Here is a 21,169-nt window from a genome sequence, read left to right as displayed (position 1 = left end):
CAAAGAAAAGGGTATGATAAAACTTTCTCTGGTTTCTTTAGCTTCTTTGATCATCAACTTTCATTGATAAAACTGATCATCTGTGTCATATACAAACACTGTAACTGATTACACACTAAAGATTATTATAAACCCATCCCCTAGGGCAGATAGAAATACTTAAATTTAAAAATTATCTAGGACCACTAATTATAGAACTGTCAGAAACACATGACCAACAGGGAATGAAAATTTATGCTAGAAGGAGAATATGTGCCAGCTAGAGTGACAGCAAAAGCTCAGTGGAGAATTCTTATCTTTCAGAAAAAAATAACATGCAATATAACATGTATGTAATAAAATGTATACCTGTCATACTGTACTGAGAACCTATCTGTGGCCTTATTAATAGTATAAGTACAAATGGTACAAATATTCTTGTTAATGTGTTTCCATCTTCTACTAAGTACTTAACCAACAAGCCCTGTTTTTCATTATAACTAATATAGCAAGAAGATATTACATGTAATAGTTGTGTCTCTTTCCCCATCTTCTCCTTTCTTAGCTTAAGCTAAAGATCTACTTACTTTTCATGTATAGCTTTCTTGGTATCCTTCCACAGAGATTCTAAGCGATTTATCTCTTTGTCACTCTCTGGAGCAAGTGTGATATCTTTTTGGGCTATTTGTTTTGCTTTGTCCATGAGCCACTGGAGTTCATGCTGGTGAGAATTCAATTCTTCATCCAACTGGTTAAAGATCCTCAATCTACAAGTTAAAAGATCATTAAAAGACCAGTTTCATATAAACTTATTTTCACTAATTTTTTTTTTTTTTGCAAGAGAGAGGAGGAAGAAAGAATGAAACAGTTGCTCTTAGTGCTACTGTGCATAAAACTTCCCTTTTCTAATATTTCTTACAATATTTGGGGTTTTTTTTCTGCTAGAACTGGGATCAGAATGTAATTTTTCTGATACATAAACTGCTACAAAATCATATAGATATATATGCACCTCCCCCTCAAACAGTCACCTGGAAATATACTCAGATATTTAGATTAATACTTCATTACAATAAGTGTTTTTAATTCCATCATCCCATGTACAATCTTCAGTTCTGCAATGTAGAGATAGTTATGTTATATGGGATTTCTAATAGCTGTTTGAATCTTAGATTCATTAGGACAAAATATATTTTTGAGACGTAGACTTTCATGATTATTCATTCAATATAAAAGATTAGCAGGACTTGCTTAGTGTTTTGTGCATCCAAATAGTTCACTTATTTACAAAATTTTATTAAGTAAATACACATGCCTGGCAAGAAATAAAGTACCCAAGTAGAAAACACACACATGCCTCCACTTAATAATAAAAGGTCTAGAGATTGCAATCAAGTGTGAAAGTGCCAATGTTTTACCTTTGCTGGAGGGCTTGCAGTGTTGTCTCCTTCAGGCCCTCCTTGTCAGCCTTTTCCTCAGTATCTTCAATGCTCTTCAGTAACTGCTCTTTACGCTCCATGAAAGATCTTTGCAAGGCTCCAAGAGCTTCTGCCTCACTTTGTTTGGTTCCCAGCAGGTTTTGAACTGCCTCCAGTTCCACACCCAGATTATCCACCATGGCCCTGCAGGAAGTTCTCTGCCCAGAAATGCTGTGTTTCAGATGATATTGAGCCTTAGTAAGGGAGCCATCCAAACTGATAGCATCAGACTCCAACTTGTTAAGATCCTTAATAACGCCATTGAGCTCCTTCTCCAGTAATTCAGATTTAGCTTTATCCATATTTCCTGTTTTCTCCACTGTCTGCCTCAGCCGCTGGAGCACTCCTGATACAGCACTATGGTGCTCCAGGAATATTCGCAACTGATCCAGAGCCTCCTGTCTTTGGCTAGTTATCTGACTCGCCTCCTGGAAGATCTGAAAGCAATCTTCAGTCTTTCCCTGCAAGGTCTGCTGGTCCTCTGGGCCGCTGAAAGAACCCAATTTCTCTACATGCTCCTTCAGACTTTGTAACTCCTGTTTCTTACTTTCAACTTCCATTGAGTGATTCTATGGGAAAGACAGAAAACAGAGCTGAGTTTCTTCTTCAAATCAAGAGCTCAGTAAACATTTTAGTACTGAACATATGAGTGAAACAAGCACTACTGAGGGGTTTTCAGTAGGAAAAGTTCAGGGTTACAATTTTGCTTTAAAACTGTCAAATAACAAGTCTGTACATGACTGCAACAGCATATAGGTTTTCACACAAATAAATTACTTGCTAGTTGTAGATGAGGATTTAGCCAAATGCACTGTACAATTTCTCTGTCTTTAATATTTACATCCAGAAGTTTACCTTATTGTGAGATGCAGCTAGCTGTTGATCAGCTGTGTTTATCTCTGAAGTGGCTTGTAGTTCAGCAAGAAATTGCTTAATCCAGTCTGAAAACCTGAGCAGGAGCTCATCAAACTGCCCATGCTCAGCAACAAGTGATTGAAGGAAGTTGATCCTACAGAATATCAGATGTAAATATGAAAGCACTTGATGCAATTTAATCACTTCCCATAATCAAACCCACAGCTGACTGGTCAGCATTAAAATCAATGCCAGATGCAAGGAAAATAGGAAATGTTACTTTAGTTTGCCATATTGATTTTTCAATTCTGGGGAATAACATAACATTTGAAAACACTTTTGGATCTTTCCTGTTTCCACTCTTTTATTTATATCAACTGTTACAGATAGCCCGAAAAACCAAGGTATGTTCTTCAAATTTTCTTTATGGGTGTAATCATAGCAAAGGCAATGTTATTGATGGAAGCCAAAATTTGATTTTCAGTCATAGCAACTCTTGCCTATCATCTGAAACACTGAATTAAGGTAAAAGTCTCATTTATTTAGGCCGGGGGTGAGGAATTTCATAGTCAACCTCCTCTGAAGTAGGAAAGGGTAAAGTCTGATCAGAAGAACACAATTCAAAAGAAGAATCTGTCCAGAGGAGAACTCAGCAGAATTAAGTACCTAGGTACCAAGTCTAACCTTGACCTTGGAAAAGACCTTGTCATTTACCTTCCCATTTCCCTTAGAAATTTTTCTACCTAATTTTCAACATGTAGAAGATCATTATATTGTAAAACAATCATATTGGCAAAGCACCTAGAAGATTATGGCATTGATCAGGATCTATTATTTAAGCTACATTACAAATGGTAAAATATGTGTGTTCATCATGGAAAAAAATTGAAATATAAATATATGATAACATACAGTATGAAATAAAGGAGACATTTTTTCTAAGCTTAACATGAGCCAGCAGCCTAACAACTGAGCATTTATAGTATTTATGGCAAATTTGAATTTCAAAGTGAGTTTTAAACTACAAGAGTGTGGCTTTGCACAAAATAAAGCATATAACTTAAACAATCAAGAACAGATTATTGGAGATTTTGGAATTTACTTGGGAAATTGGAATTGAGGAAATGCAGCATTGCCTTCATTTCCTGCCCCACACTACTTCAAACAGACTCTTCTAGCAAAAAAAAAATCGGGGGAGTGTATGTCAAAAAGACAGCATCATAAATGTGTGGGATCCTCCACCCCCTATTCCTGGGAGTTCAGGGATTGGTATTGACCTAAAACCTTTGTCTTCTAATGGCAATACTGTAAAATCACAGTTTGGGATTGGGCTTCCTCATCTGGATATTGGTTACTTTAACATGTAAAAAACACTCTGAAGCACAAACCTTTTGTCAACAATTTGTGGTAAAGCTTTCCACCTTTCATCCAGCTCTTCAAATTTTTCTTTTATTGCTTTCACACACTGCTTTGAAGCTGTTGGAAACAGCGTCTCATTTAACTGTAAAAGACTCTCATAGACACAAGCGTGGGACTCAATATCTGCTCGCAAATCCTGGGATAACAACGGAATGAAAAGCTTTTAGTTTAAGCATGGCACCATATAATGCAAAATAACAAATCTAATAAAAAAACAGCTACAGATTTCCAGCACAGTACTTTGAGTCAAGTGAGTGAGCAGAGGCAAATCCTTGGAGGCATTGAGGCCTATTAGGACAAGCAGGTACTCAACACCTCTCAGACAGCTAAATTCAGTAGGGATTCATCTAAGTCAGTATTTTTCTCTCCTTCAGGACAAAGTGTGACTTTTCCATATAGCTTTATTTTATGATGGCAGTGGCTAAAATTGGCACCACATTTTGCAATAGATTTTGTGTGTAGCAAGAGAATTGTGAGGAAATGTTGCAAACTGGCTCAAACAAAGCAAAATACTAAAAAACCAACCAACCAACCACCAACACCCCCAAAAAAACCCCAATAACAAGCAAACTAATCCCCAAACAAAAAAACATTCAACAACAACGAAAAAAACCAAACCCAAACCCTCAATTAATTTTCCTTTTCTACTTGTCTTCAAGGAAGAAGGTATAAAAGATGTTACATTTGGCCAACTGCTTCATATTGATCTAAAAACAAATGGCAAAAATTCAAAGGGAAGGCATAATTTAGAATAGGATGAAAGTCTTGTGTTTGAAAAAATAATTAGAACCAGACTTCCATTGCGATTTCAAAACCTTCACGCATTTTTTCATCTGAGAACCTTTCCTCACATACAAAAAAAAAAAAAAAAGTAAGTATTGCCTAATAAAGGAATTTTCCCTAGAGAAAGGATCTTCTAACAAGCAGACTGATGTCCTTCCTTCATAGATAATAGGATATACCAAGGCGCTTTTTTCCTTTTTTCTTTAGCTGGCATATTATAGTTAAAACTAATAGTACAGTCATTGAGAAATAGCAAGTGATAATGCAATATCTCCTAGGAGATTTGTAAAGCCCAGAATCAATTGATTGCCACACTATAATTGAGCAATTCCTTCCTTTAAAAGACACAGAAAATGCAGAAGGACAATATTTCAGTTGAAACATACCTGCAGTGCCTGCAGTTCACCTTCCAGTTTAATTCTGTCAGCAGAAACATATTGCTCTGCGGGCCTGCCTGCAGCTTCACACCCCTCCAACCAGGCCAGGAAAGCAGAGAGCTCCTTCTCCTGCCTAGCAAAATCACAACCTAGAGTTACCAAGTCATCCTCTCAGTCTCACACGCTGAGCCCAGGAAGGTCTCTGTGTCCACCACAAGAGATGTGGGAGTTTACTCACTTCTGCCACTGAGCCAGAAGATTCTCTAATAAGCTCTGTTTCTCCTTAGCACTTTCCAGCACTTTTTCATATTTCTGCTGTAATGCTGTGACCTTTTGAGCAGCTTTTTCTTTGTTGGCCACCTTTCGGATACTGGCTGAGAGAGAGGCCAGAGGGTTGCTCAGTTTTTCCACAGTATGACAAAGGTCCTAGGGAACATGTAAAAGAAACAGAATTTACATCTATAAACAACAGAGTTATGGTAACAATGGTGGGAAAAATTCTCTAGTTCTACTCATGAGTTTCGAAGCAATGCTGCATCCATCAGATCATGAAGTCACTTCATATCTTAGATATTGCTCAGGTCCACCCTAGGTACACGTGTTCCCAGCATACCAATGAACTGGATTGTAGTGGCAAAAGACTTCCCCAGGAACAGTACTAAAAGGAAAAAAACTCTGCAACAAAAGAGTCAGATCTCCTGAATAGGTATGTGACACAGCATCATCCGTGTAGGACAAAGCTCCACATTCAGGAAAAAGCTTGAGATTCCCTAACACCTATCTAAGAGTTGCTCTAATTTATACAGAGTAAACTCAAAACCTCACTCCAACAGGTGAGGACTGCCGGACTTGCAGACAGTGTCACGACATGGGAGAAGTAGGGAAGAGTTACTTGGAAATTCTGTCAGCATTAGCTAAAGGTCCTTTTCTTAGAAATGACATCTAATGTGAACTACATTTTCCAGTGTTGCTGTTTCTAGAAAGCTGGGAAACTTGTCCATATGAAAATGATTGAAATGTAGTACAGTGAGTTAGAAAATCACAAAATGAAACTGATTTAAGATCACGAAAGCTCCAACTCACAGGTGTAAAATAGTAACAATAGTAATTTTTATAATTACAAGAAATCATATATAGGAGGAAATGTTAATTATACAGGAATAAGTTGCTGATAATTTCACATCAAGATATTTAATCATCATGATCCCCTAAAGAGAAGAAGACCTTATAACAGCATACTCAGCATATTCATAATGTTTAAAAGTCAATAAAATGATGATTACAAGTGCTGTCTAAATAAACTCCTCATATGCAAAATACTTTTCCTCAACTAGTATCAAGATTTTTTGAAGCAGAAAGGTCAGGTCCCCCTGAAAACAGCCTTTGTAAGCAGTTATCAATCACTAAGTTCAGAAGATATATATGCATTTTACTGCAAGAATAATATGATTATGATTTGTTGTAGTATTTTCTTAGAAAGGCTATGATTATTGTTGAAAAACATACCAGAATTTACAAACAAAAATACTACACCACATTCCCTGAGATGGGATTATATGTAGCTTGAATCCAGTACTTGTTTTCTTTGTGTAATGGACTGAACCAAATATCCAAATACCCATGGATTCCTAGCATCACAGATAAAAGTTTCTAAGTTGAAACCCTGTCCAGTCTCTTAATTGTCCAAGTAAAACTGCTTCCAAGGATATATTTTCTTTAGTCACAGATTACCTATACTAAAATCCAAGTTTTCATTGGGAAACCTTAGAGGAAAAATGCCAAACAGACTTGTTTCTTATCTCCTGTTTTTCATAATGTTTTAGGTGCACCAAGTTAAAACCAATAACCTGAAGGACGAAGTGGTACTTTTAGGCTTTCTTTTCCCCTAGATTGGGGAGGAAATTTCTAATCCTGTCTGAAATGGTGACAGGCTGCCCTTGCCTCCTTCTGCCTTCACCCTGAGCTGTGTGGCATCAGGCAGCCCCTGGTCTGGGGTTTCGGTAAGGAGGTCAGTGTGACACCGTGTCCCTGGGCTCAGTGCCAGGAACAGCTGGCCACCTGCTCACCGTGCAGTCCTGGAGAGCTGCATATGTTGCTGCTGCTGAAGAGCACGATGTGAGAGGCTCAGCTAGCTTAGCTTCAAATTCAGACACTGACTGCTGCACCTATAAAAAAAAACAAAGGCAAACCAGAAGCTAAAATCAGCAGGAATTACATAAATGATTCTTTAAATAACACGTTTTAAATGTTTGCTGCTAAGAGAATTTTATATCCTAAGCCTTTGTAGTGCTGAGTGCCTTTTGAAGTTAAAAGATGCTAACAGTGCTCAGTTCCTCCCAGCTGGGGCAATAATAATATTTAAATTATTTTCTTTACAACCTTCTGTCAACCAAAGAATGAAGTTAAAAGTGTTTATAAGAAGTATGGATGTGGTTCAATAGTGCAATATCCAGGAGAACAACATAGGTTTTCAAGAAGACAACATCATTTTTATGTTTTTTATGTTTTTGTATAAAGTGCGTACATTTTACTGCATTTCTGAGGCTGCCTTTTAGGTAATTCAAAGCACAAATTTATGTATCTGGGTCTTGCAATTACCTTAAAAATCCAATTATTTATTTTAGTCCATCCTGTATAATATGCATTTTACAGTCAATTTTAGAAAAATATAGAGTAATTCTATAAATTGCTGCAAATAATCCATTAGATTTTTCATAGTCTACCTGTTTAAGACTTTCTTCATATTTCTGCTGTGCTGATGCATTCCCTGTGATTGTTCCTTCCAGTCTCTGTGCACGATCTCTTAGTTCTTCCCAATACCTTTTGACCTGAGTCAGTTTGGCTTTAATATGGGCACGTTCTCCAGAGGTAACAAACTGGGAAAAAGACTTGGCTTCCTCTTCTAGGTTTGAGATTCCAGTTATTTTACCATCTATTTTTTTATTAATAACCTAAAATGTAAAGCAATAGTAAAAAAATTCAAACGAAGTTTTTAATTATTAGAACAATATTTTCCAATTCCTTTTTCTTCTCTATGCTACAAACATCCTTCATCAAAAAATTACATAAGAGTTCATTGACCACTTGAAATAACTAGTTACCAAAGTCTTTAATATGACCTGCAAATACCTCTCCTTTTTGAAAAGGTTTAAAAGGTTTTCTCTGTCAAAGTTTATAATATAGGCTGCCCTAAAACCAGTGGGTATGAGAGCAACTAGAATTGGCTGAGGTGCATATTTTCAAGCAGACATGATGGTTCATATTTTAGCATCTCTTATGTCACAGCAAAGTAGTACCCAATTCTCTTTAAGATTAAAAATAAACAGTAGATGGAAAAACATGATTGTGTCACTGAAAAAGTATTGTCAAGGAGCTGAACCCTAACAGTTGGTTAGTTATGTTTAATAGGTTTTCAAGCACTTACCAAAAAAATGTGCCATGATTAGAAAGCAGTAGAGATGGTTTTCCTTTTCTAATTTAAAATATTACAGTGTAATAAAGGATAAATTTAATTAGATCATAAGTTAGCGTGAGTGTGCCCTTAGGCAGAAGATTAAATAAAGAACCACACTGCAGTATAAGTAGGAAATCATGAAGCAAGGGTGATAATGGTTTTTGGTAATTTTTTTATCTGTCCTGCACCTCAATTAGTAAATGCATAAAGAAAAACTTTCACTAGCTTTACATTTCAGCAGCTGCATAACAGCAACTGTCTCCTATTATTTTGTACTTGTCTTATTAAAAATTAGAGGCAAACTTGGCAGCTACATCATCCAAAAAAGAAACTCACAGTGTTTCTCATTCAGTGGCTATTTATTCAGTTGGCACCAATGAACTTGGAATTAAGCTCTTTTTTTCACAACAGGTTTTGGGCTTTTTTTAATTACTGCTGATATATCATGTCCATGGTGCTCTCAAAAGCAATGGAAAACACCCATTGGGAGAGATTTGAAAGATCAAAGTGAGTTCTTTGTAATTGACATAGGCAATAGCATTCTCAGATTAAAAAAAATGTTAGAATATGTATATACATGAAAGTAACCAAAAACTTTCTTGAAAATTCACTCTCAAAGCATAGGTAGTGCCCAGCTTCTAATACAATAGTGATAAAAATATGGTCTCTTTCTTAAAAAGCCATTATAAAGCTCGGGAGTGGCTTGCTGCAACATTCAGTCAAAAATTAGCAGGGTGACTGTCAGAAAAAAAAAGTGGTGCTATAAGAATTTATAGTTTCTCTTTACGCAATATATTCTGAATTAATTTGGATTATAAAGTATCTTTTTTTGCACAAGAACATGTTGCTGAGGAAAAATACTGGATTTGCAGCCCTGAAGCTGAAATTATCTAACAATGCAGCAGATACAAATGAGGCAGTGCTTTCTCACTCCTACGCTATTCTGTTAAATTCACTCAGTTACATAAAAGAAGGTGGATAATTGAGGCTTTCAAACTTGCACTGAGTCTGCCACCAATGGCAACTACTTGTGATAACTGTCATTTTGTTCCACGAGGAATTTCAGAGAAATGTGTAGGTGAAAATCTGGCTCTGCTGAAGTCACTGGGGCTTTGCAATCAGCGTCATCAAAGACAGAGTATTTCCACTACCATGTAGGATAATTACATTCAGCTGACCCCAGGCTTTTTATCTGGTCAGCCAAAGGTGTCAAGGAGCACACTATTTTTTTGTCATTTGCCCTATGTTGAAATGCTCCTTACTAATATGGTGCAGTAGGAATTATATACTAAGTATGCTGATTACTGTTGTGAAACAGAGTAGCTCATCAGGAAACTGAGAAAAAAACATAGCAAACTCTTCAAAATCAGGCACAAGGCAATGCCGCTGAAGCAGATCTCTGGCTATGTCCATGCAATCGAGGTGAGATGACACGTGTCACATAACACAGCTCATAAAGCTCGTTAGTTTGTTCACCTGAGGTACAGTGATGTACCCTCTGCCTTATGTGAAGGATTTTCTGGTTTATGTCTGTTCACAAACATCACCTGCTGACCATGGTGCTTATATGTGTAAGAATTATGATGGAATTTTCAGAAACTTTCAATGCAGTGTAAAAATCCCTTGAAAATGCTTATCTGCATCTACAATGAGGAACAACCTTTCTGGGAATTTGGTTGGAATAGGCTAGTAGGACTTAATGCTCCATTTATACAGACAAGAACTGACACACTGCAATGCAATAATAGCATTATTTGATGCACTTATTTTCTGTCTTAAACACTGGAATCCTGGCCACTAATTATAGAAAAGCAGGACAACACTATAATATATGCCAGTGGAATAAGTGCATACATATTATTTCATAAGGAAACTGGTTTTGAATTGCTGTGGTGCTGAAGAAGAATTCAAACATTGTTTTGTTATCCAATGATGAAGTCAAGGGATTTTATTTATTTAGTCTTTGTAAAGTTGTGAACAAATCAAGAACAGGATAATCTGTTGATAAACTGCTTCTGTCACATGAAACAAGTGCCTAATAGGATCCTTTGGAAATAGTGTCAAGCTGGTCTGGAAGCAGCTGCACACCTGTGCAACTCCTGAAGAATTAGTAGGTCACAGAAAAAAGAAAATGGCAATGTGCACTGCCTATAGGAAAACTCTGCACCCTTAGAAACACGCCATTCCAGAGAAGGTACATTTCCATTTGTGGAAGGATACAAAGTCAGCCCTTGAGATTAAATGCTTGGAGACAATATGCACCTCAGTCAGCAATTTGAAACTAAACCACTGTGTAACTACAGGAATGTACATGGAACTGAAGACAGTGCAAATACAATCACAGTAAATGTTATGTAGGTTTTCAAGCTACCAAGAGCAATAGTTTCTTTATTAATTCAGCATAAAAGATACATAAATCAAGTTATCACTTTAGCTTGCAAGATTAAAATCAAGTTCTATAGCCACTAGCAGTTGTATGTTTAAAAAAGAAAAACAACTTTTATTTATGTAGCTATTTTGTTGAGATTACTCAAAAAATAAGAAGGGTATAAATTATGTTTTTAACCATACACATAAAACTTCATATATGTAAACTCAACACTAAAGAGAAGGCAGCCTGTAAGAATTTTCCTTTAGTTTATATAAGACCTTACTGCTTGGTATATTTATGTATAAAATTTGCCACCATTTCATCATGGTACTTTTGAAACATGTAAAATGTCTCTTTTCTCATTTGGCCTCTGGCAAAATAACAGCTAAATGGGCTTTTAATACTAAACATAACCATAACTAATCACCTTGATTTGGCTGATCTGTATGTCCAAAGGAGATGATGATGTTTCCAAAGTTTCCAGTTCTTTTTCTTGTTCAGCTATCCAGTTGGACAGAGTTTCAAAATTATTGCCAAAATGATCCCACTTGTTTTTCACCATTTCCATGCTTTTAATACTAAAATTAACCAAATCAATTAGAGAGAATAAACAGTTTAATATAATGAAGCTGCCCATATTCTTGCTAAAATAAAAATGGAACTTATTCAATCTACGGGACGGTCATTTTAAAAAGTTCTCATTTTAGAGGATCAAGTTGTGCATCAACATTCAAACATGGTTCTCTATTAGACCATGTGCCAAAAGTCAAACCAATGCATAAGCAATTGAGGGGACATCAAGAGGTAAAAGAAAGTACAGCTTTATTCATCAGCTGTACAAGAATCTCATCATAGTGGGAAGAGAAAGGAAAAGGAAAATCAACAGGATGAAATTTCTATGAAATAATATGGAATGATGATTACATCAGAAATCTAAATATTTAGATAACTGAGTGCATAAATGTTCATAATTTAGTCCCTAGACCAGAATGATTAAAACCAGTGAAATGTGGACATACACACAGTCACCAAGGCTTGACTGCTTTATTGATCTTGCTTTTTTATAACAGCAATCTCCACCTCTTATAGGAAGTTCATGTTTGCTGTGGCAATGATTTCCTATCAAGCCAAAGAATCAACAACAAATGTGACTCAACTCCCTCAGAGTTAGTAGTTTTATATTATAGGTATGTTAAACAGAGACAGATTATGACTGATTTTTCTATGTCGAGAATTGCAACCAAAGCACCTATATTTTTGTCACAAGCAAGAAGGCCATTATACAAGGCCCAACAGCATTAGCTTCCAGTATACAAGTTTCTGCTCCTTCCAAGTAATTGAAACCAGTGCTAATGTAGGCCCTGCACACAGCTTGCAAAACACACATTTTCTATTTCACTGAAAATATTAGTTTCATCATAAAAGTTTGAATATTACAAAATTTCAAAATATATTTTCATTCTAAATATAGCCTAAAAACCATTCCACCATAAAAAGTTCTTAACTTTCCCTCCCCTTCATTAAAGCTAGAGGAAGCTTTAAGAAAAGATGTAGCCTAAAAATGTAAAAGTTGGCCTTTTTATTTTTTCTTATTTATTTTCAAAATTTTTAAAAAAGTCAACAGCCATTTACTTATAAGAGTGTATGCAAATTCAAGTTATTTGTAGGAAAACAATGTGCAAAAATATTTCACTCAAGTCCAGCTTATGAAAATACAGCTGGAAATCAGAATCCAGGGACCAGATCAGTGGCACAACTGCTGTTGCATTCCTTCATTGGAGTTTCTTTAAGAAAGCCACAGACAGTAAAGAATGCAACCCCAAACACACTGCACAGCCCTGCATGATTGCCTTGGAAGACAAATGGGCTAAGTTGTTACAGCAACTGACTGTGGAGAGCTGCTCAAACTTTTCTCTCCTTTTCCTGTTCACTGGCATACTGTGTAACTTAGGAGTTTGGAATAACTTCACTTTAAATTACTTGGCCAAGATTTTTATTGATGATTCAAGTTAAAATATAACTCTTACATACTTACTATGACTTCTGTAGATACCCTGTAGACAGTTGTATGTATTTGCATCTTTTGCAGAAGGAATTTAGCTTTTTATGATCTGTCACACTACCACAGACATTCTGTATAATCCATACATTCAACTAAAACCTATTTCATATCTACACTGAAAGGGTATATCAATGATGACTTTCATTTATAAATAAATTATTTTATTTAAAAAGCAAATATTAATTGCTGGAAGGCTAAATTTCAAAGATTGAAAAATCACACTAGTTTTCTCTCTTACAGTGGAGAAAATAATATGTAAAGTATTTAGCAAGAGATGGTAGAATTTGACTGCAAATCACTCTAGCACTTCATGTTGGAGAAAGCATTACATAAATGGTCAGATCACCATTTGCTGCACAGGCTAGTCATTCTGGTTTATAACTGTTCTTTCACATCAGGAAGAAAACGGCACTAAACTAAAATCAGATTAGCATGATAGTAGTCATTATGAGGAAAAAACCCCAATTGTTTGGGTATTGCCCTTTGCTCATATTCTGTTCGATGTGATGGTACCTGCTTAATCTTATACAGTAAAATATTCAAGAGAGTAATTCCAGTAAGATAAAATATAAATGGCACAGGTATCTATGACTTGTGTATCAGATCTAGTGTATGCAAAAATACTGATTTCATTCATACATACAAATGTATCTGTATAGGGATAAAATAAGAATAGCAACAATATGAATTTGAGTAACAAGTTCAATAACTGAATTGCTCACTTGGGAGAAGGGAAGAATTTTTTAAAAATACAAAAAGCTACAAATATTTATCAAGGTTTCCTTGGAGTTTGAACCTTTCATTTTTAAACAAAATCTGGAAAATTATGCCTTTTTTTGGCAGCAGAAGCAGCTTTGATATTGCCCGTGAAATACAATTTGGGCATTCAGCTAAGATGAAGGCACTTCTTGACACTCCTATAGAGAAAGTGGAATACTGAAGAATGAGGCAAATGTGTTGCTCTAGTACTCTTTCCAAAAGAGACGTTTCTTTCCAAAAGAGTCCAGTACCTCAAGAATGAGCTCAATTATCCCTTCTTCAGATGACTGGGGCTTAAAGTGGCAGGTTAAATATAACTAACTTTATAAACTACATATAATTAAAAGAAAACAATTTGTTAGTTTGCACACACTCTTTTGACATATTTGGTACCACAGCTTGGTTACTATGCCAGAGAAAGCAGTAAATGACAGAGCTGATGAAACAACACAAAATGCTGACAAGGTAGTCTAGAAATCTGATACAATCTTATAGGGAAGAATAAATATTAGGACTTGTTAAGAACATACTCTTCTTCAAGAGTAACTTCCATTTTTTTCACTTGTTCTTGGATTGATTTTGCCTGATGCTGAAGGGACTGCTTGTTCTTTGAACCAAGCTGTATCTCAGAGGAATTCTTCACCAAATTCTCAGCCTGTACTGCCATTGCTTCAGTTTGTTTAGAAAGTTCCTGTAAGGATGCAATACGTATTAATACAACCATAGAGTTTCATATATTTACACAAGAAGTATTTTTCCTCAATGTTTATGGTTGGAAAAAAGTACCCGTGTCCTACATGTATATTCTGAATGTGTAAATACATAAAAACGATCTCTGAAGAAAGTTAATTTTATATTACATTTAAGAAAAGTCCATTTGAGCAAACTAGATTGAATTAAATTTATCAAGGGATGCTTTATGTGCAAGTTTTTAACTCAAAAAATCAAAGTTTCTTCTATAGCTCTTCAAGTAATTTATTTTTGCATTGCACAAGATAATATACATCTTTACTTAATTTTTCAATCTCACCATTCACCAAGTGGATTTTGCAGCACCTCATATTTTGTATTTTCACTTCATTTAGCAATTATTTTCTGTCACAAACATTAAACCCACACACCAGAAAAATTTATGCTGAGCATAATCAAGGTAGGTATAATTTATTATTGGCTTCATCAAAGGTTAACAGTGGTGTGTAAACCATGGCACTTAGGAAAAACAAGCACAATTATTACTTCTGTAGTAGTAAATAAAATGGGCTGGGATAATTCTGTGCTACTAAGGACAAATGGCATGTTATGGCTCTTCTCCATGGGATGGGTAGACATCTTTCCTTTTTCTTCTCAGGTTTAAGAGTGTTATTTGTCACATTCCACACAACCTTGCCCAAGTGCACCCTAATAATGTTGACTTGCAAGTGCTCAACACTGGATTACCAGCATAGATGATTATTGAGCATAAAATGGGAAGTCCTCAAAATGATATTAACTTTCAGCTTCAGATATCTTAACTATAAATATAGATAACTATAGCTTATATTAACTATAAGCTTCAGGTGCAGACTTTGAGATATCTTTTGTGTTTTTTCACAAAATGACTTTTTACCTCTGGGAAGTTTATGCGATCTCTCATCTGTAATGCAATTTGCATGGGCATTAATGGGAAACCATGCAAAGATTGAAGGCAATATACTCAGCCCATGTCAACAGGCAAGGCAGAAAGACACCTCAGTTCCTGTATTTCACACACTCAGTACCTTTGTCTGATCCAGTTCTGAGGAGAGGCTCTCTAAACTGCTAAAGTTTAAGATACGTTCAAGTACCGAGCTTGCTTGATTGAGATATTTTACTACTGTTTCTTTGTCTCTTTCAAACTGCTCCCATTTATTTATTGTGACCTAAAAAACAGACAAACAAAACCAAAAAAGGAACACAAGGAGATCAAAGGAGACAAAACAAGATTTTCCTTGTACGTTACTGAAAAAGGAAAAAAAGAGAAAGTCTTGACATAAAATAAAATAATTTTCCTGAGAAGACATCTACTCAACAGTGAGTAGATGAAACTCTTCTAAACCAAATAAAACTTTTTCCTTAAATGTTTGTTGATTCATATTATGCTGTGCAAAAAAAGCACCATCCTCTAAGTTGCCAGCAGTATTTAAATCTTATGTCCTGTAAGAAATCTAAAGTAATACATGTAGACATTTAGGGTGACAAGTAGTAAAAAATACCAAAAGGATTTTTAGTTCCTTTAATGAAATAAATTACAGTAAAATGTTAGAAGAAAATCCCTACTCACAGGAAAATCACACATAAGGACCTATTTTCTCTTTTCTGATAATGCAGAATTATGATTAACCTACAGCATTTAATTACCAGTCACAAGGACTACTACAGCTTAAACAATTATTTTCTCGATTCTGAAGCACGGATTAAGACTTTACATATGGGAATTTTTAAAGAAAAAATTTGTTTCAATAATTTGTGCTTAAATTAAGAAGTTACTTGAGGTTTATTGATTGTGTTTCTCATCTTATATTTTCTCATGGGAAATAATTTTGGTGACTTTAAACATTTGCATGGAATAGTGGCCATTTGGATTAACATTCTGCTCAGAAACATGTAAAGAGCAAATCAGATATGGGTGCAAGAAGCTATAAATTCTAATCCCAGTTGAGTCCATGATTAGTTATACAAGCTGAAGCAATCCACTTGAATTCCCCGTGACTTTCTCCTTCTTTAAATTTAGGATCACAGCATGTATTTCACACAGTAGTTGTGAGGATTATATTTGCACATCAGGTGTTATAAACCTAATATCCAGCCTAAGGACACTCAACTAAAGAGCAATACCATCTTCAGTAACCAGAAAAGAGACATCAAAAAATAAATTCACAGATAAATTATTTAAAACTGTTAACTATTATGACTGAATAGTTGAGACTTTTAAACACTTCTAGCCTGAATCCTATTTCTTTATTATTTAAGAGGTATATAGTTTCAAGAAGTTTTCATAGTGGTACTGATCATGAAAGCCCCGAGGACCAAGATTCAGAGGTGAGAAAATTAGCTCAGTTTTTTGATATTAAAAAAATTGGCTTTTACTAAGTTTAAAAAAAGAAAATTAGGAAGAAGTAAGCATGAGGTCTTATTTCCAAGAGCAAAAGACTCACCTGCAGTTGCTCTTCCCGTTTCTCCATAGTCTGCTGCATGTTCTCCAATGTTCCCTCTAATTTTTGTAAATCCTCTCGTACTGTGCTGGGCAGTCCACCTTCAATCTGCAGCCGCTTGGCTTGGGAAATCTGCTTTTGCACATCTTGCCTTTTTGCACGGAGTCTCCTTGTCCTTTGCTAAAAGGATTCATCCAACAGGAATGATTACTTACTTCTTTTCAGCCCCTTTGGGAAAATGGAATGATGGAGCACCTTTCTATTTTTGCAGGGGTATGCAATGAGAGTAACAGACAAAGGGGCAAACGGGCAAGTATTTTTGAGAGTCACACACTCATGAAGTATATGCTCTAGCTTCCAAAATGTCAAATGCTGCCTTTTGTAGCATGTGCATGGAGAAAAAGAGTGAAAATGTGGCCATTTATCCAAAACCTATTTGAGAAAGCAGAAGCTGCAGCAGTTGAGCAACCACGGCAGGAGTCACAGGCGCATGTATTCCTCACGACTGAATCCACGTCTGCTCTGCACTCCTGAGGCACAGGTTGGAGCCCCAGATTGAGCAAAGCAATATATCAGCCCTCTTAGAGAGCAGCAGGATGTGGCTAGCTTGTGTAGCTCTGTCCTGGAGGTCTTTTTGATTTGCAGCACTATCAGAAACTCCTGAGAATGCATCCTCTCTCCTTTATAACATGTCTGACCCAGCCAGCCTTGCTATGTAAACTCACAGCTAGCTCAATTCTACTCTGGGTACCTTCAGGTCTGTGTCAAAATCTGTTTCTGCCTTGGCAGACTCCATACTGCAAGGAAAAGAGCTCAAGGAGAAGTTAACTATTTCTACTACCTCTCCTAAAATGGGTAAGGAATGTGGAGTATTTAAAGAATGAATACAAACCTTTACACATACAATAGTGCTTATAAGTACCAAAGAGTTTAGATAAGACACAGGTAAGACTTAGTCATTGGTCAGACACTAAGCTGTTTGACTCCACAGAAATAGATGTCAATATAAAAAACTGAAATAATACCCAAACATTGGCAGTAAATGATTCCTAATCTCATTAGCTCTGAGCAACTCAAAAAGTTATTTTCCTATATTTGGCCTTAAAAGCCATGATTTTTGGTGTATGGAAGCCATACCATTGATTATTATTGTAGCCTGTAAATGTTTTGATCCATTATCAGTGCATTAAAAACCTCCTGTTCTACAGAATAGAGGCCCATCTGTCACAAAAATAGCTATCCAGAGAAGGAAATGAGGCTAGAGCAACACCTTCCCTCCAATATTTAGAGTTGGGGCCACATCAAACTGTTAAAATAGAGAAATTTCCAAAGCCAGAATTGTGCCCAATTCACCATGATTGAATCTGAAACTCAAGCTATAAAAAGGTAAAAGAGGGAGAGTCTACATATCTGCAGAGTACACTCACCCAAAATTTAAAGTGAATGAAGTTTTTTTTTTGTGTTTTTGTGTCCCAAAACCCCATGTGAAATAAAACTAGACAATTAATATTTAAAAGATACTGAAAACATTTTTCACTAAAAGAAACCAATTCTAGGCCATATAGGACTGTTTCCTTTATAACTCTTTCAAGTTTAAATATAAAGACTTATATTAATGGACATAACAAAATTTTGTAATTACATAAATTGGTCTTTTAAAAAAATTGGATATGGACATGAGTAATTGCCCTACCTGATGATGAAGCAGTAGTTGCTGAGCTTGTAATAAACTTTCTGTATCCAGGATCTTTTCAGCCTCTGCTTGGACTTCCTTAGAGTTGTTGATTAACTCTTCAATTGCACTTTTAACTTCTTCTTTGTACTGGACACAGTCTCCAACAGCACCTAAGGTATTTTCAATCTAACATCACAGAAAACTTTAAGTATTTCATGTTGAAAGACACATCTATATTTTAAGGGTAGATTTAGATTTGCAATACCTTTTCAAAAGCACAGTAAATTTTTTTAAATTTAAACCATTTTTATCTCCAGCATTTATGACACCTTTAACTCTACATTGAAAAAGTGTCTCTAGACTTAAAATGTGACTGGGGAGACCTCTGTCTCTTGTTCAAACATACTCCCTGTTCCACTGTCAAATGACAAATAGCTACTTATGTGACATCTGTGACAGTTACTTACTGGTGATCACTTAGAAAACACACACTCCTTCCTTATCCTTGCAGGCTGATCCAGATTCCAAAACACCTGTACTACTCAACACACACACAAAAATTTTGCTGCCATTTGGACTGTCTTCAGCATTGTTTTGGTCAATCACAAATACACTGAAGTACTGAATTACCCTGGTTTCATGGACCCCAATGTGCATGTGCTGCAGTATCCAGTCTCAGCTTGCAACATTTCATAAAGAAAGAGGAGTATCCATTAAACACACCAGAAACATCTTTATTTGTGTGATTCAGCTAAACTCACGTAGCTGACTCTCAGGCACTGTTCCTCATATAGTTCCTGTGTTTTAGGGTTTTAATCATAAACAATTCTAGATCCTTTTCCTTCATTCTCCTGTTTCTTTCCTTTCCTTTTTACTTTGGAGAGTCATTTGAACTCAAGCCATTTAATTTCCTGTTATATAAATGTTTAGGTTTTAGTCTCCAAATCTATTGCTGAACTCTGGCAATACCCAGTATCAGTCCTTGCCTAAACAGTCTCATCCATCTGATTAACAAGCTCTATAAATAGTATTCTGACTTCTAAGAATCAGTAGTTGTTTAACTATAATATAGAGTGCCATTTAGTTTATGCTTTTAGATTCAAACCAAGTATTTACTTCTATTACCCTCATTAAATTATTCTTCTTAACTTTTATTTAGTTCTGACTTTTAGAGGAAACAAAAAACTAGTGATTTAACTCCAAAAATCACCGCCCAAAAAACTAAAAATAAAAGAAAATTAAGCTTTTTGCAGTCAGGTGGAAATTACATTTCTTGTCAAACTTTCCAAACAGCTTTCACACCTGCAGAAGTTTAGAGAACTTTCAATAAATAGATAGGAATTTTATACATTTGAAACCCCTATAAGGCCTCCACAAGAGCTGACATCAACAGTGAAATTCTGAAGTCTGAACTCTTTCTCTTTCCTGAACTCTTTTTTTGCTTTTAAGTAGGTCTATTCAACCTTTTAAGTGCAAGAATCTGTTTCACCTGATTTTTCTTTTAACTATATAAATTGTGAAGCAGTAAGTTCCCTGAGAGCCCACAGAACTCAAGGTTTCAGTGTTTCTGAAAGGTTTTGCTTGTTATGAGTTAGAAATTTCCCATGATTTCTGCCGTTACAGTATCTCCTTTTCATTCAGAGCTCAGAAAACTGCAGCCTTTTTCTGCAAGTTCAGGACATGATATACATCCTTAATGACTAGAAACAACCCCAAAGCAGTGCTTTATTTCAGCATAAAAAATAAATAAATCATGATTAAAGTGAAATTTTATATCTACTAGCTGATGTACATCATGGTTTTGACAATGTTCACTACAAACTGATTTAAAAAAACCTTAAAAAATGGACATTTTGATTGCAGAAACATTTACTATGACACTTCCCAATTCTGCAAGAAGAAAAGATCCAATAGAATAACGTCTTTTTTTTTTTTTGCCTGGTAGTCTCAGTGCTTAGCTACCCATGGAGTACAAATTAATTTTTCCCTGCTGAAGGGTTGCAGTTTAATTAAAAAAGCACAGCAGGGAACTTATGCTTGTGAAGCCACAGTTGATGTCATGTCATGTGACACTGTAAGTGGAGAGCTCTTGTGTCTGTCATACTGTACCTCAGCCAGCAAATCTAGAAGTCTCTTGAAGTCACTGGAAAGTTTACAGAGCTCATCCTCTGTCTCTTTGGCCTCCAAATCAGGACAAAGTGAGGTCAAAACAACAAGTCTAGATTTCAGCCAGCTGTGATTTTCTCCATGCTTGTGAATATGCTTCCTAATTTCCTACAGAAAAAATCAAAACATATTTTCTTCAAATATACAAAATACTTCAATAACTGACATTCATGGCATCACTTCAAAGATTAGTAGTGTAAACGTACTACTTTAGCTTGAAACACTAGAAATGGAGTATTTTTCTATTTGCATAGCCCTATCAGATTCTGTTTTAGTCAATGGCTAGAATTTTGCACTTCTTTCACACTTTACTCCACTACTAATTAGTAGTTCTTTAGTTAATAGTGGAATACTTTTCCCTCATAAACCTTTTTACTTACAGATAGATAGAGGGCAGGTACCACATGTATATTTTCCATATATTCACCATATTTCTTAGTTGCAATTTAAATCTGAGTTGCTGACTTCCCCAAATAGATAATTTCATGCAATATAAAGTATAATTTTTTTTTCCTATTTAAATTGCTTTTTTTCCACATCTCTTTTCAACCTGTAGTTCATTTGTATCTTTGTGGCAGTGCTGATGAGATGTTGGCAGTAGTGAAACTATATGAGTAAATC

At 35.6% G+C, this 21,169-nt stretch overlaps 1 protein-coding gene across 1 annotated transcript in view; it reads right to left on the bottom strand.

The window, feature by feature from the left end:
- SYNE1 (spectrin repeat containing nuclear envelope protein 1) overlaps positions 1-21,169 on the bottom strand; it is a 288,350-nt gene that overhangs the window by 167,282 nt on the left and 99,899 nt on the right. The window contains 14 exon segments of the mRNA XM_054514453.1: positions 567-746; positions 1,398-2,026; positions 2,313-2,466; positions 3,701-3,867; positions 4,901-5,024; positions 5,130-5,317; positions 6,958-7,056; positions 7,615-7,842; positions 11,144-11,294; positions 14,068-14,228; positions 15,295-15,435; positions 16,711-16,887; positions 18,401-18,568; positions 20,492-20,656. Of these exon segments, the coding sequence (XP_054370428.1) occupies positions 567-746; positions 1,398-2,026; positions 2,313-2,466; positions 3,701-3,867; positions 4,901-5,024; positions 5,130-5,317; positions 6,958-7,056; positions 7,615-7,842; positions 11,144-11,294; positions 14,068-14,228; positions 15,295-15,435; positions 16,711-16,887; positions 18,401-18,568; positions 20,492-20,656 (2,732 nt within the window).

Source organism: Molothrus ater, chromosome 3 (assembly GCF_012460135.2).
Source record: "Molothrus ater isolate BHLD 08-10-18 breed brown headed cowbird chromosome 3, BPBGC_Mater_1.1, whole genome shotgun sequence".
In the NCBI taxonomy this organism is placed as follows: Eukaryota; Metazoa; Chordata; class Aves; order Passeriformes; family Icteridae; genus Molothrus; species Molothrus ater.
The sequence above is the reverse complement of the archived record's forward strand: the minus strand, read 5'-3'. Positions and strand labels throughout refer to the sequence as shown.